The sequence below is a fragment of the Sceloporus occidentalis genome, unplaced genomic scaffold (assembly GCF_023333645.1).
Source record: "Sceloporus occidentalis isolate IW3139 unplaced genomic scaffold, rSceOcc1.0.p SCAF_122, whole genome shotgun sequence".
NCBI classification, from domain to species: Eukaryota; Metazoa; Chordata; class Lepidosauria; order Squamata; family Phrynosomatidae; genus Sceloporus; species Sceloporus occidentalis.
The window spans coordinates 521790-547969 of NW_028317102.1; the positions used below are offsets into that span (position 1 = coordinate 521790).

At 45.2% G+C, this 26180-nt stretch overlaps 2 protein-coding genes across 2 annotated transcripts in view; one reads left to right on the plus strand and one right to left on the minus strand.

Annotated features, from left to right (window-relative positions):
* LOC149282138 (KICSTOR complex protein SZT2-like) overlaps nt 1-13963 on the plus strand; it is a 53182-nt gene extending 39219 nt beyond the window's left edge. Inside the window, exons 53-67 of the mRNA XM_089498583.1 lie at nt 910-1040; nt 1142-1324; nt 1431-1692; nt 2232-2311; nt 2461-2583; nt 3339-3541; nt 4277-4355; nt 4447-4527; nt 4614-4688; nt 6537-6934; nt 7092-7214; nt 10424-10862; nt 11938-12054; nt 12444-12512; nt 13820-13963. Of these exons, the coding sequence (XP_089354709.1) occupies nt 910-1040; nt 1142-1324; nt 1431-1692; nt 2232-2311; nt 2461-2583; nt 3339-3541; nt 4277-4355; nt 4447-4527; nt 4614-4688; nt 6537-6934; nt 7092-7214; nt 10424-10862; nt 11938-12054; nt 12444-12512; nt 13820-13963 (2507 nt within the window). The remainder of the gene's footprint in view (nt 1-909; nt 1041-1141; nt 1325-1430; nt 1693-2231; nt 2312-2460; nt 2584-3338; nt 3542-4276; nt 4356-4446; nt 4528-4613; nt 4689-6536; nt 6935-7091; nt 7215-10423; nt 10863-11937; nt 12055-12443; nt 12513-13819) is intronic.
* A 998-nt stretch (nt 13964-14961) lies between these two features.
* On the minus strand, nt 14962-22382 carry LOC149282139 (putative hydroxypyruvate isomerase). Its single transcript, XM_089498584.1, has 8 exons — nt 22184-22382; nt 20354-20465; nt 18685-18799; nt 18192-18270; nt 17931-17980; nt 17365-17434; nt 16043-16177; nt 14962-15035 (listed from the first exon to the last, which is right to left on the minus strand). Exons 1-8 carry the CDS (start codon nt 22380-22382, stop codon nt 14962-14964), a joined length of 834 nt encoding a protein of 277 aa, XP_089354710.1.
* Nucleotides 22383-26180: the final 3798 nt, after the last annotated feature.

Here is a 26180-nt window from a genome sequence, read left to right on the forward strand (position 1 = left end):
TTTGTAGTTTACATCACCCATGCCAAATTTAGGGCTAACTGTGTGAAATATCAGGCAAATACCCACCCTGTCGTCAGAAGCCACGTCTGAGCTGTGTGGGTCCATGAAGTAAAGGGAAGCATAACATACGAGTTACTCTATTGATCAGGATCTTTACTTATAAAAGAGTTTGTTCCCAATACAGAAGAGATGTGTACCTGAGAAATAGAGGAGGGGTAGGAGAGTATTGAGACTAATTATAACCAAGTTGTAAAGTATGGAATAGTGGGAGTGAGAATCGTATAAATGTGTAAAGTAATTCATACATTATAACACACATGTATGTAGAAAAAAGGATCCTTCCAGGCGTAAACATCAATCAGAATTTTATGAGTCTTTCTTTTAAATCCCAGTGTGCGAAGGAGATGATGATGTGGTATACAAGGTGGAAATGTGTAAGTTTTACCCCACGTGGTGTGCAATGGCAGTCGGCCCATTAATAGGTTAATTGGGGGCACAATCACTAGCGCACCGGGTGATGTCTGTGCTAATTGTGATTTGACAAATCAGAATAATCACGAATAATCACGTTTGATTCTGTTCCACGCGGTGAGCAGAGACGCCGGAACAAGCAATGCCAACAATCTTCCGTTTGTCACAATATATTTAACATGAAATGTGTAACACTAACTGATCTAGAGGTCACTATTACCTTATAAGGATGCATCAAATAATTATAATTACAGTAATTATAATATTCATTAACAAATCTTTGTAAAAATAAGAATATATTTTTCCTCGTTTATTTTATTGTATACAAGCGCGCAGCTGCTTCGTGTGTCCCGATTATACGCTTTTGTTTTATACGTTTTCTCTCCGTAGAATGAGAGATTTCTGCGTAATTATTTCGTTTGCCTCTTACGTTCTCAGCACAAAAAGGCTTCCAGCGTTTCGAAGCCATGGAGCTCGGATCTGCAGAGAGATCTCTGGACCTTTCATCTCCGCATCGGGGTTTGGCCCCCCGACAGCGGTTTCTCATAATTGAGATTCAAGACAAAAAGGTAGCTGATGTCTGAGCTTAACTTTACCCTTGTCAGTGTTTTATTTTTTTTATTTTTTTTTTATTTAAATGTTTTTTGTAACCCAAATCGCTTCCCAACAGCTCACCCTGTACACGTATAACTGGTCCCCGGACCTGGGCGCGTCGTTGAGTCGCTCGCTGGTGCGTCTGATCCAGTGGCAGAACGCGCGGGCCCACGTGATGCACTGTCTCTTGAGCCAGAAAATGGGATTGTTCCATCATTATTGCTTCGCTGACACCCCATGGCATGAAGACAGCAAGCAGGTAGTAGTCTTCACTGCCACCCACCAGGCACAGCTTTGTGTAGCCTCTGATATTTCCAGTAAATAATGGGCTTGTGATGTAATAAGTACTTTATTGTCATTTCCAGGATCCCAATCCCTTCCTAAATTCCAGCCTTGATGTGGACGCCTTAATTAGGAGCCCCACGCCACCCCCTAACAAGGAGCAAACACGGCTCAGTACGTCCGGACGCAGTCTGCCGACGCTGCACTTTTCCCCGGACATGGTGCCGTTTGATGAAGTTCTCCGCGACGTCATGCCGGTGAAACCCATGCATCTCTCCTTGGAACTGGACACGGTGTCTCGGCATGGAGCTCAATTTCTGGAAATTAAAAGCACTGAGAGGAAAGGTCTGAAGTCATAATGGGAACATTAATACGCTGTAGTAGGCTTCACAAAACAGGAGGGTCTCTTTCGTGGGTCAAGAGGAAGGCGAAAAGCCTTCAGCCTTTTAAGTTATCCATATTGGGTTACCCGGGGAGCGGGAAGCAACTGAGAATTTTCTTCAATGTGACCGAAAATCTATTTAGTTAAACTGTTTTTTGATGGGGACCCACGCCATTGTGCACGCAATTGGCCACGACAATATTTTTACATCGTGTAAAAATACCACCAGCGCCCCAAATACCTTTTAAGCTTATTTAAATAATAGGATGCCTGGATTTTTGGGGATAACTCACATTAATCCCAAAAGTCACAACTATACAATAAATCTGGCTGCTTTTTTAGGACATGTTTATTAAATTTTAAAGTGAATATAGTTATTTTTTGCTGCTGCCTATGTGTGGTTGTGAGCATTGACTGTGTGATATAAAGGTGTTATCTTGCAGGGCTGTCAGTGTTGTTTTTAGTTTGAACTACAAAATATTCCTTTTCTCTTTCTCTGTAGAGGTGGAAAAGCAGTTAAAAATCGAGAATTTGTTTGTGACCTGGCAGCAGAGGTCAGCCCAGTCCAACATGCCCATAAGCGTAAGTGAACAAGCACCCCATATCCTTCAAATCGTCTCTTCTTACTTCCCATCTGCCTTCTTTCCATCTGTAAGCTATGTTCCGGTGTTTTATTACCCGATATAATCTCATAATGTCTGCGAGTACTGCAATTAGAACGTCTCTTACAGGCTGCGGATTTAGACGCCCTGAAGCAGTCGGCGCGCCTCGTTCATTACTGTGCCACCCCGCTCCTGTTTGACCCTTCCTTTCAAGCTCAAGTTCAGAACGACCAGGACAGAAGTGGAGGCAAGGTATATGGGGGCATCTTACATATCATCTTGTTTTGTACCGTGTCTAAGTCACGAAATCGTACTTTGGTGGACGAAGCCAACGGCTGTTAGTGAAACAATTAATTTTTTTAGCTTACTCTTTTGAGACCCATTTCTTCGCTCGGATCTCTATATTAAAATAAAGTTCAGGGCTACCCAAAATCATTTTAATGTCACTTTATTACAGGGAGTGGCAGCTTCTGACTTTGTAAACTTTCTACTTAAGTTAGATCTGTTGCCACTGAGATCTATGATTATGAAAACACTCCTTTTTTAAGTTAAATTGGTTTCTTTTGGGGTTATTTCTATGCAGCAAAACTCCTAATTCATGGATTAAAGTGAATTAAATGTATTTTAAAAAAATCTGCTAAAACAAGAAGAATAAACTGTTTAGATATAGTTTGTATTTATATGAGTACATTCTTGTAATGAAGTTTCATCCTATATACCATTTATTATTATTATTATTATCTTTATTTATATTGCGCCAACAATTTACGCAGCGCTTAATACAATACAATACATATATTCAAGGGGTCTGACGAGACAAGAATTGACAGACTAAGAGAAACCGATAGGTGGCGAGAGCCCGGCTCACAAGCTTACAATCTTGATACCATCACTAGCCATTAAAAAAGCAGTGACAGACGCATGCTGTTGACCAGGGTTCATTTATCCTGGACATTTAGGTCTTAAAGCAGAAATACACAGAATAGTTTTTCATTGTGTTTTCTCAGAAGCGCCATCGCTCCAATGACTCCGGCACGTCGGGAAGGGACCGAAGCCATAGCTGTGATTCGGCAGAGATGCCCCCGGGAAAGGGCAAAGAGGAACCGTGGCTTCAGGAGCTGTGCACTGCATTCATGCAACAATATATCCAGTACCTCCAGAGCACTGGCTTCATCCTCGTGCAGCTACGGCCAGCGTCTCCAGCTCGCAGGTGAGCCTCTGAGACGAGGGATGAAGGCCATAGTGGCCCTTCATTTCTTCACATAGTCTTTAATGGTGTCACAGTGGTACAGATACATAGATGGGTCACGTAGAAATAGCGGTGTCTCTGATCTCCCCTGTCTCGATGTAGAGATGTTCTGCAGCCACAGAGGGTAACCTACCTTTTGTATAAAGTAACATGTGTTTAGCACATAAATCATGCCTCTGTATACTATCGGAGTGCCTCGAAAAAAAAAACCTTTTATATCCGGCTGCCAAAGTGGTGCACAAAGCTTAGACTAAGTTACTAAAGGTTTGGTAGGGTTAAGGAAGATGTGAGAGACACACAGAATTTTTATAAATGCCGATGCGATTTTACACAAGGATTTTCCTTTATATTCTACGGCTTTATACTCAACCTCATGTGAGCAACCTGATCCAAGCTTACGTCGTCTGTACCCCATGCTTACAATGCGAATAGACTCTTATTATTGTAAATGAATGGCAGGTTATGCTGAAAATGCCTACGGCTCAGACGTAGCTGGCCTTTTTATCATCATGGGTATTGCTGGGTCTTTCTTTGTGTAAGAGGGCAGAAGGCTCCCGCCATATTGCTGCTACAGGCATTAGAGCTTCTAGGACAGATCTCTATTATCAAAGCGGTGTCTTTATTCTGTTTGGTAGCATAATGGTAAACGGCCTCCTTTCACAAATTCTGATTATTTTCTCACTGTCACCTCTGCAGCACGGCTCGCATAAGGGCTACCCCGGCCTTGGTCCCAGAGAGCAGAGCTACTAAGCCAAAGAATGACGGGAGCCCTAAGGTGAGCGTCTACTCCACTATTCACACGGGGAACGTATTGAGTATATATGTAGTCGCTTGTGTAGATATATGAAACATTTGCCTTTTAACAGAGCGGCTGTGCTACAGTTACCACCTACCACTTGCAGAGGGCACTCCCTGGGGGTATAGTACTCATGGAGCTTTCCTTCCAGGTAATTATCGCTTGGTAGTAGCTCGCCTGATCCACTCCGAGCCGTCGTCATGCTTCTTATTTGTTTCATTGTCTTGTTTTCCGTAGGGCTGCTATTTCTGTGTGAAGCAGTACGCGCTCGAATGCTCCCGAATCCCTATGGGCCAGTCTGTCAACTCCCAGGTATCTATATGGCCATAACTACACTCTTACCTAAGGGCAGTTAAATGGTAATATACAATTCTTCATTCCCCTTCATGGCAGCAATATATGTTTTGTGGAATTACAACTGCTGACATAAAACCCCCCCCCCAAAAAACACACTTTACATCTTTAGTATACATTTTCACCCAAGAAACAAATTCCTAGGCTTAACATCTATTAGTCTTGGCGACAAGTTTCTCCATGGTGATTGTGGTTAGCAGCTTTATACGCTGTGGTTAGGAGAAGCACATGACTAAGTTTTTATTTTATTTAACTTTTATTGATATTCTAAAAAAGTCTTATTCTCTCTATTTTACATAAAAGCCCACACCAATGCTAGAATAGTTGCCGCTGAAGGTAGTGTAACATCATAGAAAGGGAGCCTAGAATACGTTCAGAGGCTACCACCGTTCTAAAAGCTAGACTGCTGCCTATTATCTAACATTATTATTAACCTTAATGTCGCTCTAAATAAAAAGCTGCACCTCCTAGGAAGACCATTAAAGCCAGATCTGTCCGCTGTGTCATTACATGATAGGTGCTTGCCGCAAATTAATAGAGAAGGCATTTAATAGCGAAGACTTCTGATTGGCCGAGCAGATTCATCGCTTTAAAAATTAGAATGTGAGAATGTATTCGATGCTCATTTCACTTTTATGAAGTTTTATTGTTTCAGCGGCTCATTAATATTAACATCACAAATGTTCAGTTTTTCTCCAAGTATTGACAGCTGGTATGGGAAACTTTTTTTTTAGTACCCATGTGTTAGGCTAAGTGGGTTCGGTGCCATGTCCTTGTGATTGTTTTTTTTTTTCCTCGTTTAATCCTTTCTGGTCGATATGACGTTGAGATGAGCGGCGGGACGTTTTAAGGAGGCATTTTAAGGCAGCTCTTCTGTGTTGTCGGCTGTGTCCATCCCCAATTAGCTGTAGACCCAGGTCCCTTTTGTGTACATATTGTATATGCTCTTTTTATCAGGGCACCCTTTCGATGAGACCTCATAGCAGGAGTGCCCCTGAAATTCCCTCCGAGTCTGCGGTATGTCTCCCATGACCAATTACATGTTCTCTGTGCTTTGTTGGCAACGTTGACGGTGGTTTTCTTTTACCTTTCCTGGAAACTTTTGCTTTCTGTAATTGTGAGCTCCTTGTCCCGTAACCTTACATATCGCAGAGATGCGTACTCGTCTTCCGTCTGTCTCCCACCAAACAAGCCACCCATCTGCACTCTCCTAGGTGCCTTCGGTTGCCAGATCTTCCGTGTTCATCGTGTCTGGTGTCTCTGACGTGTAACTGTCTGTGCTGGTCCGCTCTGTATGGTTATTGTATCGCTGTCCTCCATCTCTCATCTTCTCTTCGTGTGATGTTGACTTTCCACACAGCCTTTCCTTGCACAGGTGTTAGGGTTTGGTGCTGGGTTGAATTTCTCTACCATGTTGGGATACTCTGGGACCAACATGCCTGGCCCACCAGGATTGGGATTAGCTCTAGAGGCAGGGTGCCCGCTCCCCGCTCTTGTAACGACTCTGTATGGACCGGACTGTTGGCTTGCAGTTTTATGTTGGACCTCTGTTGTGGTAGCACTCGTCTGGGTTGCACTCCATACAGTCGTGGGATCTACCATCCCCAATTGGTGTCGGTGGTTCTAGGATTTGCTCTGGTGACTGTGCATAAGTCCAAGGTATATTTTGGGTGTAGAACAGCTAATAACCAGCACTGATTTGGTATCCTCTCTCTTCTTGTCTTACACGAGGAGCTCCGCCGTGCCCAGGGCGCGTCACTTTATCATCAAAGTCTTTCTCTATGTCATTCTGTTCTCTTTGGACAGCTCTCCATGCTCTTCACGGAGGAGTGTGACAAAGTTCGGGACCTGATGCACGTTCATTCATTCAGCTATGACTTCCACCTTCGAGTCTTACACCAGTACCTTCTGGGTTCCAGCATGTGCCTTCGCCAGGGGTACGACCTGGCGAGCTTCCTCCAGCTCTTCATTTCTCAGCACCCGGACATCCCCAAGTACGGACGCAACCACGTGTACCAGGGCATGCTCTCCGTCTCCACAGGGATGATAGCCGCTCACCAGCTGTACAACTATATAGCGGATCATGCGAGTACTTATCACATGAAGCCTCTGCGCATGAGCAGACCTGTGGCCGCAGGCAGCAACGGAAAGAAAAGTGTTAACGGAGAGCAGAACGAATATGGCTTGGTGTCCATCTGGAACAGGTAAGACCAGACCTTAGGCCAGTCCAGCCCTTAGTCCAGGTCCTCTCTTCTTAAATATGTTAAACAGTATTTTTCTGTGTTTGTATTCCTTTTACTGTTTGGGTTTAAATGATAGATTTGGCGTTAAAGTGGTCTGGTGTTTTTTTCCCAAACACAGCTCAGGAACATACAAAGATTCGGAGGGGCTCAAGCACCATGATGATTTCGATGTATCGCTTCTGGTGTGCCACAGCGCAGTGCCGTTCGAGGAGCAATCTGACCAGGATAGACACGTCCTCAGGTAACGAAACACGGAGACGCAATATATCTGTCTGGGATTCACTGGGTGTAGAGGTTATTAATGTTATTAATGGCTGCGGCTACATAGTAACATCGTTAGTGAGATAGAAAGGAATCAACGTTATGGTCGTCGAGTTATTTATCCGTGTAGACGCTAAGATGAAATACCGTATTTGCTCGATTATAAGACAAGGCTTTTTTTCAGACCTTTCTGGAGTGGCATATAGAAGGTTAAAAGGCATATCATATGGGGCACAGTGGCATATAGGGGAGTATAAGGCATATCTGGGGGCAGAGTGGCAAGCCAGGGGGCAGATGTGCGTAACTGGGCGGGGCAGGTTGGCAAATAAAAGGAAATAAAAACAAAAAATATATTTTTCTCAATCATAGCCTTTATTAACCCCTTAATGACAATTGCCGGTCCTGGCACGGCACGGAAAAGCATGTGCTTTACGACAATTGACGTGCCAGGACCGGCACGTCTTTAAACGGGTGCAGAAAGCGATCTACTATCGCTTTCTGCACCCAAAAAGCGTTGCTGAATGCCTCGACCTCGAGGCATTCAGCAACGCCGCGATCGGCACGAAGGGGCCATCTCTGGCCCCTCCACGGGGCGTCAACATCCGCCATACTTTGTATGGCGGCGGACGCCCGTTTTAAAAGCGTTTAGGAGGCGATCGACGATCGCCTCCTAAACTTAAATGGTGTCGCTGGAATGCCTCGATCAGGAGGCATCCAGCGACACCAAACACTAACCTTTTGATGGGCTGTGACCGCTCCGGAGAGCGGTCACAGCCGCAGCTGCCGGCAATCTTCGCCATCAAGGAAGATGGCCGCCGTCCTGTAACAGGAACCACAAATTTTAAAAGTTCGCTAGATAGTCCAGACCATCTAGAGAACTTTGGCTCCACTTGCAGGTTGAATACAGGTACTGCATTCACCATGCAAGTCAATGGAGCCCAGCTTTCTAATCACAGTGTGATTAGTAAAAATAAATTAAAAAATAAAATAAAATTAATAATAATTAGAAAAAAATAGTAAAAAAACAGTAAAATGTAAAAATCATTTCCCACTGATGTCACTATCAGGGGAACCTCCAAGTTGAAAAAAAATGTTAAATTTTTAAAAAAAAATAAATAAAAATAAAATATATATATATATAAAAAATATATTTTTGTGAGCAAGTCCTAAAATTAGCATATTAGCTTAAAACAATTCTCGCATGGAAAGAGTTAAAATACTGGCATATTAAATGCCCGTGGGGTGTCTACTTTTAAAAAATGTATGATTTGATGGGGTAAATTGAATGGGCCAGGTTCAACAACGTCCCAATTAACACGGGGGGAAGGATGGCCACACATCTAATTTCCAATTAGAAAAATGCACACGTACCAAATGTGGCCTTTTAGTTCCCCCAAAAAATGACACACCCATGCATGTGGGGTATCACTGCACTCAGGAGATGTTGCTGAACACATTATGGGGTGTCGTGTGACAGCGGCATATACCAGGAGCTGTAAATTCATACATAAAGTAGGTGTGTGTGGGAAAAATACACACACAAAAATATTACTGCAAACTTTGAAAAAATGCTGGTGGTAAAATATGTGCATGCAAAGAGTTAAAATACCAGCATTTAAAATACCCTGTGGTGTCTAGTTTTGAAAAATATATGGTTTTGTTGGGCACACTGAAATGGCCTGGCTCAAAGATGTACCAAATAGGGCATGGGCAGTGGATCCCCAAATGCCAAAGTTCAACATTGAAAAATGCGCATGCCCCAAATGTGGCCCTTTTGCCCCCAAACAGCCAGGCAAAATCATTCATGTGGGGTATCGCTGCGCTCAGGAGATGTTGCTGAACACATATTGGGGTGTTTTGTGATAGTGACATAAACTAGAACATTTTAATTCATACCTGAAGTAAAATGTGTATGACAAAACAAATGCAAAAAATGACTACCATAAAGTTTGACAAAGACTGGTGGTAGATATGGTGCATGGAAAGAGTTAAAATACTAGCATTTGGAATACCCTGAGCTGTCTAGTTTTCAAAAATATATGACTTGATGGGGTAAATTGCATTGGCCGGGTTCAAAGATACCCGAAATGGCACATGGGGGGAAGAATTACCAGATTTGGAAAAAATGGCTTTGAAATAGCAAAACGCTACCTGTACTTATTGCCCCATAATGGGTAGAAAAAAGCAAAAAAACATAAAAACATTGGGTATTTCTAAACTCAGGACAAATAGTAGAATCTATTTAGCAGGTTTTTTCATTACCTTTTATAGATGAGTAAAAGATTTTTCAACTAAAAGTTAGAAACAGTCATTTTTTTCTAAATTTTTCACCATATTTTATAATTTTTTTAATAGTAAATAATATGATACAATCAAAACAATGTCATCTAAAGAAAGCCCTTCTTGTCCTGAAAAAAACAATATCTAATGTGTGTGGGTTCAGAAAATTACAGCTAAACACAAGCAGCGCAGAAATGTTAAAAAGGCCATTGTCACAAAGGGTACAAAAAGTAAAATCAGCCTTTGTCTCGAAGGGGTTAAATATGAAAAAATTGTTTACATGAATTAATATTTACTGGTAAAAATTTTTTCCTATAGGGTCGTCTTATATATATTTTTTTTTTTTTACTCCTAAATTAATATTCAGATTTTGGGGGGTCGTCTTATAAGCGAGCAAATACGGTATTTCATCTCACCTTCAGTCTGCTGGTTTATCGAATATCTCTTTTCGGCAGCATTTTATAGTTAACAACTAGTCTGGATCCCTAAATCCGTAATCCGGATAAAGACTGTTTTGTCCCTTTTGTCACCCGGCGCTGTTTGCTGGTTTTACCCAAGAGAGAGACGATTTAATGAATCTGACGTCCTTTGGGTATTTTTCTGTCTATTTCATCTACGTGAGCTTCGGCTTTCAAAGGGGAATCATTTGTGTGATCTGTTATTTACGCACAAAGCGTCTCTATGGACCGAAGTTTTAAATCATTTTCATTGTTTTTTAAATTAATTAATTTGGCATTCCTTGGCCTCTTGGCACCAGTTACATAAAAATCAGAGGTTTACGGTTCTATAAAGCTATAAAAGTTACTTTTTCTGTAATGCATAGTCTGGTATGATTAATTTGAATCTATCGACCAGGCTTTGGAATTAAATACTGTGAGTTTTTCCTTAATTTTCTTCTTGGTAAACCAGGCTTCGCTTCTATGTTATCATGACGAGCCAGAGGGAACTGTTTCCCCGTCTCACGGCAGACATGCGCCGCTTTAAGAAGCCGCCGAGGCTCAAGAGAGACGCCGAGGAGCTCGACGGAGGGCTGGAGCCCGGAAAGTATCAAAGGCTTGAGGCAGGGAACCCCGAAGAGCCCACCGAAGGAGACGAAGGCAGGATAGGATCCGGGAACTTTTACAATCCGCTGTTGGCTAACGAGGTCAAAACGGCTAACAGACAGTTGGAGGAGATGGTGAAGCTCGCCAAGTGTCACTGCCGCAGGGATAACTTGTGGAAAAGACTCTACCTCTTGGAGCCCATGGCCTCCGATAAACTAAGACTGGGCAAACTCAGCTCCACGGAGCTGCAGGAGCTGCTGGAGGCTGTGCACGGCAGGAGCGTGGCAGAGATTGACCCTCAGCTGGTAAGGAGGGACCGAACATCACATACACTGCTCTGTGCACATAGAGGGACTGACCATCACATACACTGCTCTGTGCACATAGAGGGACTGACCATCACATACACTGCTCTGTGCACATAGAGGGACTGACCATCACATACACTGCTCTGTGCACATAGAGGGACTGACCATCACATACACTGCTCTGTGCACATAGAGGGACTGACCATCACATACACTGCTCTGTGCACATAGAGGGACTGACCATCACATACACTGCTCTGTGCACATAGAGGGACTGACCATCACATACACTGCTCTGTGCACATAGAGGGACTGACCATCACATACACTGCTCTGTGCAGAAGTGGTAGAGAGTAATACAGCGAGGGTATTAAACATGCATGGGATAGACATACGGCTCCTGAATCTAAGACGAGACCAACCACTGATCAAGGTCTGATTCTTACATCAAGAGAAATGGACGGGCCGAATGCTTCTTATATGCCGTCTCTGCCCCAATGCAGCACGTTCTAATATAATTATTTTCTGTCGCTGAAACCGTTAGTTCCATGCAAGCCTTCAGTATTTTCAAATCCCTGGCTTTTTTTGTGTCACCAACTGGCCCTGTTGGCTTATAAACAAAAGCAGGCAGTGAAACCGGTGATTGACGGTTTCTTGTGATGTCAGCGACTCTTTCCAACTTCGCAGGCAGTAAAAGTTGCTTACGCCGTATTAAGTCACCAAGTGAAATGAGAAGGCGAGGAGAATACGGGCGCCTGTACGCTGATTCAGCAAGCGGCCGATGCCGTCCCTGCGTCTCTCAGCCAAAGGCACACAATCCCCCAAATGTTTCTTACAAAAGATTTCCGCTTTAGTATATAAGACCTTTTATTTTTTGTGCCTGCATCCCCCCTTCTATATATTTTTTTCTGACTCTCTTGACATCTGTTCTGACTTCGCTTTCGTACAATTATAAGGTTCCTAATTCTCACAATAATGAAACAAAAAGACTTGTCATTTCCCTGTAACAGGTATTGTGTGTATCGGGCGTACGTTACCCTCTTAACATGCAAGCTGTGATCTCTGTCCCCAGGATTTTCTCCTGTCGATGAGCGTCCCGTGGTATCAGAGTCTTATTAAAGTCCTTCTGAGCAGATTTCCCCAGAGCTGTCGGCATTTCCACAGTCCGGAGAGCGGCACCCAGTATCTGGTAAGCACGATCCCGTGAGCTGTACGCGCCAGCACGACGGCTTCTATATTCTCTATGTATCTGTCCAGCGGCACGGCTTGCGAAAAGAGAGAACAAATATAAAAATCCTTAAAGGTCTTGAATTCTTTATAACTTTATAAACGTCTACAATGAAAGTCGGACTGAGATGTTAGGACCTTAGAGGTCTCGTCACAAGAAAATATGTTATTGAAATTACTGTGATGTCATCGAGCCAGTAAAACAACATCCCTTCCAGTGATGGAGGGACGAGGGTCCCAGACTGCTGCGCGTCCACCGGGGTACCACGCGTTTCTCTCCTGGGCGATGCGCGTCCGCCGGGGTCCCGCGCGTTTCTGTCCTGCGTGATGCGTTATCGTGTTATTTTTCAGGTGGTGCTCAACCAGAAATTCACCGATTGTTTCGTACTGGTTTTCCTCGATTCCCACGCCAGCAAAACGGTGAGTTATTATTTTCCGTGCGGAAGTCGGATGGTCGGAGGAAATTAGAGAGAGGCACAGCATTCCGAATATTAAGGTTCAGTAAATAATTGCAGAACGGCACCGAGACCCGCCTTTATTAAATCGTTTGTTCTCGTTTGCGTCCGTTCTCTGTGGTGGAAATAAGCGGGCAGCGGGATTAAGCCCTGCATTCTCTGATTATTGAAAGGTTATTTTCTGATTCTTTTTGTGCGACTGACGAGGTGAAAGGCAGTAAACATTTTCCTTTGTAAGCTGTCAGCGCACATAAAAGGGATCCGGTCGCCTAAACGCTGTTTATAATGTCAGCAAGTGGGGAAAATTAAAAATATATTTAGTGGAAGCAAATGTATAGGTCGAGAAAGGCTTTTTTGTTCTTTGCCTCCATGTCTGAGGCTTCCGCCCGCTTTCTGACACCAATAAACTACGTTCATAAACAATAGTTTAAGGAATTCCAGTAGGGGGCTCCTCTAGTCTTTTTTCTTTTGATCCATGCATTTGGTTAGATTTCTGCCGTAATGTGCAACTAGCAATAATGTGAATTATGGTGATTGTCTCATAGAGCCGGTAATGAACCCCAACCCAATGAACCCCAAAAAAGTGTTTTTTAGCAAAAATAACACTTAGAGACCCACTTGCAGAATTCAGAGAGTATCTTTATGAGTATTTTAGCCCGGATCTACTTGGTGCTGTACAGAACTCGCTGGTGGTCCCGTAATCCCCCCTCACATACAAAAAGTTACCCCGTTTCAGTTTGATTATGTTTCTCGCAGCCGCTGACGGCCTTTTATGCCTCTTAATGCGATCCCAGTTGGGGGTTTGTGTAGACCTGACGTTCCTAATTGGAATTTGCCGTCGTGTCTGTTAATTAAGCAAACCTTTCTATTTGCGGTTATTACATGGCAGCAGGAGGCATTTCGCAGAGTACATTTTTCACGCGCTGCCCGTTACCGGCGGTACGAGAGACGACCTGATGTCTGGCAGGTTTTCTCAGATGAAGCGAGCGTCGGTTTTAATACCAACAATTTAAAAATAGGAGCTCTGTAAACCTTCCAGCTTCCAGCAGTCCTGGTGCAATCACCATAGCAACCAACAGAACGGGTTGATAATTATTTCACTTTTACTACTTTACAATAGATTGGGTCTCGACACGCAGGCACCAGATCTTGGCTTAATAATAATAAATGCCCTGCTCGGCGGCTACAGACAGCTCTAGGGGTCGGGTAAAAATGGTATATATATTTTTGAGGAATATATGACTTTTTCTTATATTGTGTTATTTATGGCAGAGCCTGAAGGTTGTGTTCAGAGAACCGTTCCCAGAGCAGCCCCAGAACAGCGAGAGTCCGCTTCCACAGCTGGTCTCCACGTACCACCACCTGGAGTCGGTCATTAACACCGCCTGCTTCAACCTGTGGAGCGGCCTGCTGTGACTCCCACTATCCTCAACCTGCAGAGTGGCCTGCTGTGACTCTGCTATCCCCAACCTGTGGAGCGGCCTGCTGTGACTCCCACTATCCTCAACCTGTGGAGCGGCCTGCTGTGACTCCCACTATCCCCAACCTGTGGAGCGGCCTTCTGTGACTCCCACTATCCCCAACCTGTGGAGCGGCCTGCTGTGACTCCTCTATCCCCAACCTGTGGAGCGGCCTGCTGTGACTCCCACTATCCCCAACCTGTGGAGCGCCTGCTGTGACTCCCACTATCCTCAACCTGCGGAGCGGTCTGCTGTGACTCCGCTATTATCGGACATCCACGTGCCGAGCAATGCTGACAATCTACAAAGCCTCAAGAGATTCACACCGAGACGAGCGGCCTGTATCAGGATCCAGAGAGGACTGTCACGACACTTTACTAAACATAAGGACTAAAGTCAGGACAGAGGAAAAAGAACAGAACTAAAGTCCAAAGTAACGCATGGACCCCGGGAGCGGGGGTCCGACACAGATGCGACTCCCCTGGCCGAAGCCGTAAACTCTCGCGCTCACCAGATGGACGGACGGTGACCGAGAGGGGAAAAGTTATCGGTGAACCGAAGCAGATTCCGTTTTATCTGCTGTATTGTTTCTTTTAAACTTGAAGCCAACGAGGCAAATTGTGAAGTTAATTAAGAGATGCAAAATTTTATGTAAATGAAATGTAAAATGAATAGAGAGAGCCTAATTATTGAATAAATGAAAGTATCTTATACGTACAAGCGGCTTTCTGTTAATCAGTTTTAATTCGACTCCCAGCGTTAATTACAATCGCAGGAGGACATCCCGGAACAAAACAAGTCTTCCCAATACAGCTGTGGCCGGCGTGTGGATGGTAAGGATTCGGTGAAGCGCGGACCCTCTTATATGTGCGGGGGGAGCGATGACCGCGCTTGCTACACGGTATCCCCAGTCATTTTTGGATTTGCTTTCCGCCTCTTCGATTTCCAAAGCTTTTACTCTGACTTCTCTTGGCCGCCGTGCTCCCTGCAATAAGTCTTTATCCATCCAAGTCCAGCCATTGTGTCCCCTGGAAAATATAAAAACGGGGGGGGATCATGGCATTAGAGGCAGCGACTGACAGGTCTGTACGGCTGCAGAAGTAACCGTCCGGAGTTACAAGCGATAAATCACAATGTATCTCCGTCTTTTATCGTTACGCATTAACCCGCAAATCAGAAACGGACCGATTTTCACCATTCAGGGAGATAAAAACCTTTTATTTAAAATGTATCGTCTCCAGCCAATAACTTCTTTAAGTGCCAGTGTAATGGGAAGAGATTTACAGTTTTATTGTAATAATCCTGTTTCACATATGAGGTCTAGCGTGTATATTTAACCCCTTCAAGACTGGGACTTACCTGGTACTTCCGGGTCAAAGGTCACCGGCAGACCGGGACGTACCAGGTGTCCCCAGCGATCCGTAGCAGCCACTCCCCCTCAATTCCGTGCACGTGATCGCTTTGCAGCGAATCGCGAGCACGGAATTTAAATATTTAAAAAAAACCTGCGGTCTTCAAGTGAAGACCCAGTTTTCCAAAGCCGGTCCGGAAGGGGTTAAAGGGGATCCAGCATTTTGTAGTTAAGTACACTTAAAGGGGCACTCCAGCCATCTACCCTCTTTAATGCATACGATAGCTACGTGGTCCATTATGCAAATGCATGGGGGATACCGAACAGACTTGCCCCTTTCCCACCCCCTAGTTAAATGCTGTATAGAGTATAGATATACTCCCCTTAAGTCAATTTCGGCGCTGGGAAAGCTGGGGGTTCAGACCCCGGCGCTCATGCGCTGCCATTGATTCTAACGGGAGCGCTTTCCTGACGCTGCTGAGCGCCACTTCTAGGTAGTTTTGATAAATTAATGTAAAAAGTTGTAAAGGTACCAATTTCCCTTGTTGTCAAACACCCTTGCACACATACGTTTTAACTTTTTGTTTCTTTTACCTATCTGACCATATCCCAGAACTAAAAATGCAAGCAATCACAGCGTTAAAAACCTGCGGCTGAATGTGAAGGTTTCCTGGGAACGCTCACCTCGCGGTTTGTACTCGCAGCCGACGTGACCTTCGTACCCGAGATCCCGCAGCAGGTTAAACAGATACACAAAGTTCAGCTCGCCGGGACTGTCTGGCTCATTCCGATGAGGGACTTGCGCGATCTGAACATGACCTGCAAGCAAAAGGTTACAATAAACACGGATATCTGGGCTACTCCAACATGCTGCTTCCTATGGTGATGGAATGAACGAAAGAGCAACATATTAGTTGTTTACCACCAAAATAATTCTTATAATTATATATATATATATATATATATATATATATATATATATAATATATATATACACACATATTACACACACACACACACACTACCATTCAGAAGTTTGGCATCACTTCCTTGTTTTTAAAACAAAATATTTTGTCCAACATGCAATGGATCATAAATCCAGCGCAGACGGGGTTAATGTTGTGAATTACTACTGTAGCTGGAAACGGCTGATTTTTAATGGAATCTCTTCATAGGCGTACAGAGGCCCTTTATGACTCCCATCACTCCTGTGTTCCAATGCCCCTTTATCACTCCTGTGTTCCAACGCCCCTTTATCACTCCCATCACTCCTGTGTTCCAATGGCCCTTTATCACTCCCATCACTTGTGTGCCATCTGTGAGTGTGATGTCACACTGTCCAGAGAGACACTCGGGTAACTTAGTAGCCACTCGACAATCCTACGACACAGAGAAGAAACATATGTGTTTCTCTCACTGCAGTTCCCTTTAAGCGCTGTACAGACAAAATAATTAGCTCCAGAAAACTAACTGAGATGAATCTTAAGTGCTGGAGCCGCAGAATGCTCGGATGCGACGTGTAATTAGTGGTGCTGAGCCTGCGGGGAAAGGAAGTCCGGCTCAATTGACCTCAGACAAGTCACTCTTTCATTCAACGCCACGAGCTTCAAACATTGATTAGGAATCAAAACACACCAGAGAAAAGCGGTAATAAATAAAAAAAAAAACAGCCTGTATGGAATCTAGAATTTGGGCTTTTAAAAATAATTTAACCTCACAAAGTGGGTTTCGGGTTTGTACAATGAGGTGGTACATAAGCGGAACAGCCTCCCATCAGAGGTGGTAGAGCTATCCTAAATCCAAGACGAGATCAAAAGCTTGTTAAGGTCAGGCTCAATAAGTCAATAAGTGGAAACACAGCTCTCTGTTTAGTGAACAGACCCCAAAGTTCGGGCCGTTCTATTGATTGCGGAACTTGTAGCAGAATGTTTTTTATGCGTTTTAAGGTTTTTTGGGCGTCCTGTGTCATCGGGGCCGGGAAAACACGCACGCGGTCCGATGCTCACCTACTAAAGGCAGGTAGGTCTTAATATTCTGTGTCAGGTTCCCATCCATGATCTGCCAGTGATACAGATCCTGAAATATAACAAAAAACACACAAGTGGGGATTCAGCATCGAATCTGTACAATGAATCTAAAAGTCTAAAAAAATACAAATATTTATTTATTAAGCAATGTATTGATTTTTTTTATTCCTGAAAATGGCATTTTATAGAGTACCAATAGTGGGTCTCCAGGACGGGGCCAAGAACGGGCGTCATTCCACCCCAAACCCTTTGGATCCCTGTCATCCATGCCTACTGCCATTTCTAACGAGTATCCTCTGATCTATAAATCAGGGGCCACGTCTATAAAGACTAACTCTCGGGGCAGGTTCTAAATGCAGAGCAATCGCTATAGAAACCAACGCGATGTTCCTCCTTTAGAACTCTGCTCAAGAACGGACCTTTAATCGGAATCCAACGGTGACTGTTGTGACCTTGATAGAGTCAACTGATCACCAAACCCGTCCATCCCTCGGCCCCTAAAACCATAAAATGTTACGTATTCCGAGATCGTTCTCGGTACCGACCATCTGCATCTTCAGATTAGGCTTCCCGACTTTCTGCAGGATCGATGCAGCTGAAAGAAAAAAAAAAGGACCATCTCGTTATGGCTTAAGGTCTAACGTCACGGGCAGAAACCAGGAGTACAACTCCCACAATCCCCTGCCAGTCTACCGGCACCACGGGAGGTATAATCCTTCAACATTGGTAGACGTAGAAGCGGAAGATACCCCAACGCGTCCCACTGGAGTAAGCGCTTGCTCGGTTTTGGAGGGTAGCACACTTACCTTGTTGAGGGGTATTCAAGAAATATCGAGGGTCGGTGATTCGGCAATTAATGGGCTCCAGCAATCCCACCAGCCCGGCCTGGGGAGGAAAAAGATACGTGGAGATAACGTGGCGTGTTCTTGTCAGCGTGAGTAGGTCTCGAAGGCCACGTTGAGGAGCACTCCGGCCCCGTCGTGTAAAATGGGTGGATTCTGGGGCTTTTATATTACAAGAAAGTTGCACGACTTCCTTTTTTTTAACCAGAACTGGAAAATAATAATTCTGTGTCATCTTTCCCATTCCTGCCGATAATGTGCCCCCCAAAATCTCATTTCCACGCCCGGACACCTGTGCTGGGGTGTGCGGCAAGAGGCGGACGCGGCCAGAGTCATGACCACCAGCCTGCCATACCTGAACTCCCACCTCTCACAATGTGCCTGCAAAAGCGAGACTGCCTCCTGAAAATCGGGGCTACTGGCAGGTAAGTAATATTGTTCCACAAATGTCACCTACCTGGCCGAGGACATCGGCTGCGTACGCGAGGTTCTCGATGAATGTTTCTTCCATTTGTTTCTCTATAGACGCCCTCTCTACCCCTACCGGCACCCGTCCAGCCATGATATGTATTCTGCAAGAGAGGAAACGCTTACCGGCACCGGAATATTAATCCTCTACGGCCGGCCCTGCGCTACAGCAAATGTATAACGCGAGTTACTGCGGATACCGCGATCTGGGGCAAAGGGGGCATTTGTTTTGTAGTTGATAAAACATGCATTAGAAGAGGGTGCAGCTGGGAATAAATAAGGAGGCCGGATGTACCGGCGGCCATATGGAGGGACTGCCGGTTAGCACCGCTCGGCACAGATTTTCACTAGAAGAATAATTGCAGACATTTCACGGCCGAACACAAAATAACGAATCGTTACTCAGCGCCAAGTCGGCAAATAACTCCTTAACTTTTATTAAATAAAAACCACAATGTGACGGGAGTATACAGTGTATAATATATGGCAGGCTGGATTATATATTACTGTATACAGCACAGGGGGGGTATTACTGTATACAGCGCTGGGGGTTATTACTGTATACAGCGCTGGGGGTTATATTACTGTATACAGCGCTGGGGGTTATTACTGTATACAGCGCTGGGGGTTATATTACTGTATACAGCGCAGTGGGGTTATATTACTGTATACAGCGCTGGGGGTTATTACTGTATGCAGCGCTGGGGGTTATATTACTATATACAGCGCAGTGGGGTTATATTACTGTATACAGCGCTGGGGGTTATTACTGTATGCAGCGCTGGGGGTTATATTACTGTATACAGCGCAGGGGTTATATTACTGTATACAGCGCAGGGGGGTTATATTACTGTATACAGCGCTGGGGGGTTATATTACTGTATACAGCGCTGGGGGGGTTATATTGCTGTATACAGCGCTGGGGGTTATATTGCTGTATACAGCGCTGGGGGTTATATTGCTGTATACAGCGCTGGGGGGGTTATATTGATGTATACAGCGCTGGGGGTTATATTGCTGTATACAGCGCTGGGGGTTATATTGCTGTATACAGCGCTGGGGGGGTTATATTGCTGTATACAGCGCTGGGGGGGTTATATTGCTGTATACAGCGCTGGGGGTTATATTGCTGTATACAGCGCTGGGGGTTATATTGCTGTATACAGCGCTGGGGGGGTTATATTGCTGTATACAGCGCGGGGGGGGTTATATTACTGTATACAGCGCTGGGGGGGTTATATTACTGTATACAGCGCTGGGGGGTTATATTACTGTATACAGCGCTGGGGGGGTTATATTGCTGTATACAGCGCTGGGGGTTATATTGCTGTATACAGCGCTGGGGGTTATATTGCTGTATACAGCGCTGGGGGTTATATTGCTGTATACAGCGCTGGGGGGGTTATATTGATGTATACAGCGCTGGGGGGGTTATATTGCTGTATACAGCGCTGGGGGGGTTATATTACTGTATACAGCGCTGGGGGGGTTATATTGCTGTATACAGCGCTGGGGGGGTTATATTGCTGTATACAGCGCTGGGGGGGTTATATTACTGTATACAGCGCTGGGGGGTTATATTGCTGTATACAGCGCGGGGGGGTTATATTACTGTATACAGCGCCGGGGCACTTCCCCTTTAAGGTGGGTTTTCGTACCTCTGGCAGCGGAGATCAGTCGCCCAGCTGACCGCCTCTCGCAGACCTTCTCGGAATCCATCCCGTCTCCCCGGTACGGCCCCCAGCCCCAGCTCCCCGGCTTGGATGTCCCCTGTGAACACACGGGATACATGTCTGCGGAAAAGCACTGTTCTGAAAGAGTAGTAAGCTCACAACCGAGAAACCGGCATCAGAAACCTCCAGCTGCGATTGTTGGATCACCCAATCAGCGCAGGCGGCTTTTGGTTGGCTGAGGGTCATGGTATTTGCAGTACAACAACTTAATTTATTTGGCTTCCTATTAAACATCAACCTGAAACGCGACAAAAAACATCCAATCAGAATGAAATCGCTTCGTATGAACCGTGAATCGCGTTAAACGAGGAGATCTCAGCGACACGACGGCCGTCTGTCTTCGGCAGAAATAAAATTAGATGGGTGATAAGAATCGGTCGCCCATCCCCCACCTTCCACGGCGCTCCAGGGGAGGCTTCCTGGCATTTAAAAATAAATGCCGAAATATGTAAATCCCAGTTTTGTGGCCCAAATCATAACGTTATCTCTAAAGCCGGACGCGGGAAATATTTAAATAATTAAAAGGGGTTCAACAAATTATTTCACAGGAGGAGGAAAAGTTACAACGAGAGGCCGGAATCTAGAGAGTCAGAAAAGTGTGAGAAAAGTTTTATTTCCCTGAGTGTGTGTACAGATGCGTGTCTGTGTGTGTGTATGTATGTATATATTTGTGTGTGTGTGTGCATAGATGTATGTTCTGCGTGTATGTGTGTATATGTATGTATAGATGTGTGTGTATGTATGTACGTGTTTGTGTGTATGTATGTATGTGTGTGTATAGATGTCTGTGTGTCTATATGTATGTATGGATCTGTGTGTGTATAGATGTATGTATGTATGTATGTATGTATGTATGTATGCGTGTATATGTATGTATAGATGTGTGTGTATGTATGTACGTGTTTGTGTGTGTATGTATGTATGTGTTTGTATGTATGTGTGTGTATAGATGTCTGTATGTGTATATGTATGTATGGATCTGTGTGTGTATAGATGTATGTATGTATGTATGTATGTATGTATGCGTGTATATGTATGTATAGATGTGTGTGTATGTATGTACGTGTTTGTGTGTGTATGTATGTATGTGTTTGTATGTATGTGTGTGTATAGATGTCTGTATGTGTATATGTATGTATGGATCTGTGTGTGTATAGATGTATGTATGCATTTGTGTGTGACGCGCTGCTACCTTACAGGACCGCTCTCTGTGTCATGGGATGACTTCATCACTTTGCTGCCCCTAAATTGGGACTGTCCCGTGTGAATCAGAACAGGCGGCAGGTATGTTAAGTGGTGATTTGAGGCTGGACAGTTAGACCATAATGGACGGTTATAGCAACCCATTATATAAACATATCCACAGACCGGGGCTGTGTGCTCGCCCTGGAGTCTCCGAGAGAAGCCTGACTTCCCCGGTCAGATTCCTCTTTCCCCGGGCGGTGGAGCCGGGTTTGGGGGAGTTTGCTGACCATTAGCAAAGTTACCCCATAAAGCCCTGTCTTTCCCGGTGTCGGTGTCACTTTAATGCTGAGAGACTCTCACCTCACCGTTTAGTGAATAAACCCCATGAGCCCCACACAGCCGGTGACCGGATAACAGGTCTCCTGTCTCACCGAATCATATATATATATATATAAGCAGCGAATCATTATATATATACACAGGCAGATACTCGGTATTAATGTGCGGCGGTTCATTTGCCGGGGTTAAGCAGCAGGGGCAGCGGCTGCGGAGCGATGGGTGGGCCGGTACCTGGCGGGGTGTTGATCAGCACCAGGTCCACTCCATGCCGGGCCAGAGCCTCCTTCACCAGGCCCCGCTCACACTCGTAGGGCCAAGCTACCTCCACGGCTTGGAAGCCGGCTTGCGCCGCAGCCTGGATCCGGCCTGGGAGGTCGGGCACTTCGGGAAACAACCACGAGAGATTGGCCGAGAAACGGTGGGCCGGCATCGGGGGAGATTACCGGGATGATGCGGGGATCAAGGAGCCGTGTCCGGGGTGCGCCAAGCCAGGAGAGGCCGGGAAATCAGGCGGCTGTGCTAGCCCAGGAGAGGCCGGGGATGAGGCGGCTGTGCTAGGCCAGAAGAGGCCGGGGATGAGGCGGCTGTGCTAGGCCAGGAGAGGCCGGGGGTGAGGCGGCTGTGCTAGGACAGGAGAGGCCGGGGGATGAGGCGGCTGTGCTAGGCCAGGAGAGGCCGGGGGATGAGGCGGCTGTGCTAGGCCAGGAGAGGCCGGGGGATGAGGCGGCTGTGCTAGGCCGGGGGATGAGGCGGCTGTGCTAGGACAGGAGAGGCCGGGGGATGAGGCGGCTGTGCTAGGCCAGGAGAGGCCGGGGGATGAGGCGGCTGTGCTAGGACAGGAGAGGCCGGGGGATGAGGCGGCTGTGCTAGGCCAGGAGAGGCCGGGGGATGAGGCGGCTGTGCTAGGCCAGGAGAGGCCGGGGGGTGGTGTTAAATATCAGCGCTCAGTGAAGGCCGGGACGAGCAGCTTTTAGTTCAGTGCAAAGTCCTAAAAATACCAACCCCCCTCAGGGGGCAACATATTAACTGCCCCGGAGTCTGGGGTGGCTGCGGGTTCGGGGACCTCACAAGGCAAAGAGTTACCCCAAATGCTGAGGGGATAGAACATTATATAATAACAGGAGAATATGGAAGAATAGGGCATTACATAATAACTGGAGAATATAGCAGATAATATAATAATATAATAACAGGTGGATATAGAAGAATAGGGCGTTATATAATAACACAGCAAGACCCTGAAAGTTCCTTGATTTGGTAATCATTTCAAATTACAGAATATTACAAATAATATCAAAAGTATCTATTTATTTATCGCCATCTACTTAAACTTTTCTTTTTCTCTTTCTTCTAACGTATAATTTCTCTTGTGCGTATATTTACTATTTTGGTAAATGAATATGAACGGGCACGGTTTCCCAGATCCCGCTGGATGCCGAATCGTGCGCGGCTACCGGACCTTGTTAAATAAAACATATTAAGTGGTTGTTTTATTTATTTAACAGAATGTACAATTTACCCCGTTCTATACTGTATGTGGTTCCACGTATTCTCCACGATGGAAGCCGCTGTCAGCAAACACGTTCCAATAGTGTCTTTAGATAACATACAAAGCTCGTAACGTTATTCCTCCCCAATCCGCAGGAAACCAAGATATATTCCCCGCACTTTGCTCCTTCGACACCCCTCCGCTTGACACCGGTATCAGCCGCCTGCACATGTGTCTCTCTACATTTTCTTCCGACGCGCTGATCGCCGCAACCCAACATCTGCTCGTCTGTCTCGAGTCAGATTTTAATTATTTGTTAGTTTCACGCGCACTCACCTGGCGTCGTCTTAACAGACGGGATCGGTAACCGGCCCTGACTCCAAGCATCTCCGACGAGGCCAAGTTTACTGTATAATAAGTCCAAGTATGGCACATATATATATTTATATATAAATACATTAAGATAACTTGAGGAGTTAGATGTAATGTAAGGAACTTTTATTCGGAATGACCTCCCAGCAGAAGTGGTAGAGGGTAATACAGTGAGGGTATTAAACATGCACGGGATAGGCATACGGCTCCTGAATCTAAGACGAGACCAACGACTGATTAATGTCTTTTTCTTTACCATAAAGGGGTCTGATCTGCCATCAAATTGTATCTTTCTGTGTAACTTGGTATCATTTGTCCTTTACGGCTACTTTTGTTACTCTGGGGAGAGTTTAGTAGCTGAGGAGACATTGAGTAGAGATGATTGTATCTGTTATACTGAGCACAGGGTTTTTTGTACATTATAGGTAAATACGATGCAGAATTCACTGGCGAATGAGGTCATTCGGGGGGAGCGAAGTCATGCCGCGGGTCTCAAACATCTTGTATCACCGATGGAGTTGGAGAAACCAGTTATTGAGGTTCAGTGCCCCTTTGTCACTGGCAGGGGAAGAAAAAGCTCGGCGTCAGGAGCGCAGCAGGGCCAGGCACGGCAGTGTTATGTGATGGCGCCATCATATTCCACAGCGCTGTACAATGACTAACCGGCCCTGGTGAGCGAGAAGGTTTGTCAGGAGACACAAGCATGAGTCTCAGATAAATCAGCATAGATATCAACGGGCGTTAAACCTCCTCTGGCCGCACATTTCCATGGCGTCTCTCGTGGTGGCACGGCAGCCGCTGGCCTTGAACGTCTTAATGATGAACGCTCCGGTAGAAATAAACTGATAGACTGAGCCTTTCGTTTTTCTAAAGCCATTATCCGGCCGGCAGAGATTAACGAGCTTCTGCCTCCGCTGCTTGGAACCTTCGCTGTCTTTAAGTGCGGTGATGGATACACTGAAGCTTTGCGTTCTTTTATTGCTTTCCGAGGCCTCCGCGTGATTCCGACCGGCGTGGCGTTGATAAAATGTTTACGTAAGATTCATTTCGCGAGATTGTGTATACTTAAGAGAAATATGGATCGTCACGACAACAGATGACCGGCGCGTAGACTGCTGCTTCCGTTACAAATAATGACCCACTTTCATGGTTTCAACGATTGGTGTTTTTTGTTTTTTTTTAGAAATGTGGCCAACAAAATATAGAATGTTCTGATATCCCTGCTTGAATTCAGGTGACTTGATTAATTAGCAGGTCAAGGATTCCATGCAGAGCGCTATTAAAGCCGTTTGGCGAGTCGCTAAGTAGAATCTTCCCGATGGGCTTTTAAAGGGCCGGGGGGTTCCCAGGGTGGTTTAGAAAGTTCCCAGGTATGAAGGTGCGTATACAGCTTCAGAGAACCCGGCGTTTTAATGCATCCGATAGCTGATTGTTACTTTAAATTAGTTTTTTTTCTTTTTTTTGCATGGAGGGACGCATCAGAATCCAGCTCTAATATGACACCCTGTGCACAAAGTGTTAAGCAGGGCCAGATTAAGGAGTTTTGGGCCCTTTACCAATTTCACAGGGAGGGCCCGTTCTCTTTATTTTCCCCTCTTTATTCTCTGCCTTCTGCCTTGTGTGGGCCATTTTTTCCTTCTTTTCTATTCTTTCCACCTCTTTTTTTGTTGCTTATATGTCTTTTTTTTACATTTTCCATCCTCTTTCTATGGAGCTAACCCCAGCCCAGAAGGTAAGTGGCATTTTTTTTTTTTTACAAAGTCACAAATATATAGAAAGTATTTCTTCACTGAAAAGGTGGTAGACAAGTAGAACAGCCTCCCAGCGGAAGTGGTAGAGGGTAATACAGTGAGGGTATTAAACATGTATGGGGTAGACATACGGCTCCTGAATCTAAGACGAGACCGACGGCTGATAAGTTCTGAGATTTCTACATCAGGTAAAACTGGCGACTAGACGGGCGAATGGTTGTTATCCGGCATCAAGTTCTATGTTTGAAGGAAATGATCCGCGTACTCGAGTTACACGTCGTTTGTCCTCATTAAGCATCCTCTTTGATCTAAAGTTGTCGGTGTTTATCAGCCTCGGCTGGCAAAGAAAAGGGATTTCATGTCCCTCCTGAGAAGAATGAGGAACGTAGTCATTCACCCATCTTACCGAAAGGATCGAGCGCGGCAAGCGTAGCATAATGCAGGCGGGCGAGGGACGTTTATAAAAAAAAAGAGAAAAGAGAGAAAAGTCTCACAAAAATATTTCTTACCTTTACTGTCCCAGACAGCTGCACTAAAGAAGAGCGCAGATTAACGTTACCCTAACCCTCGGGGAGTGCTTTAATATAAATTCTCCAAATACAAAGATTCAGCCCTG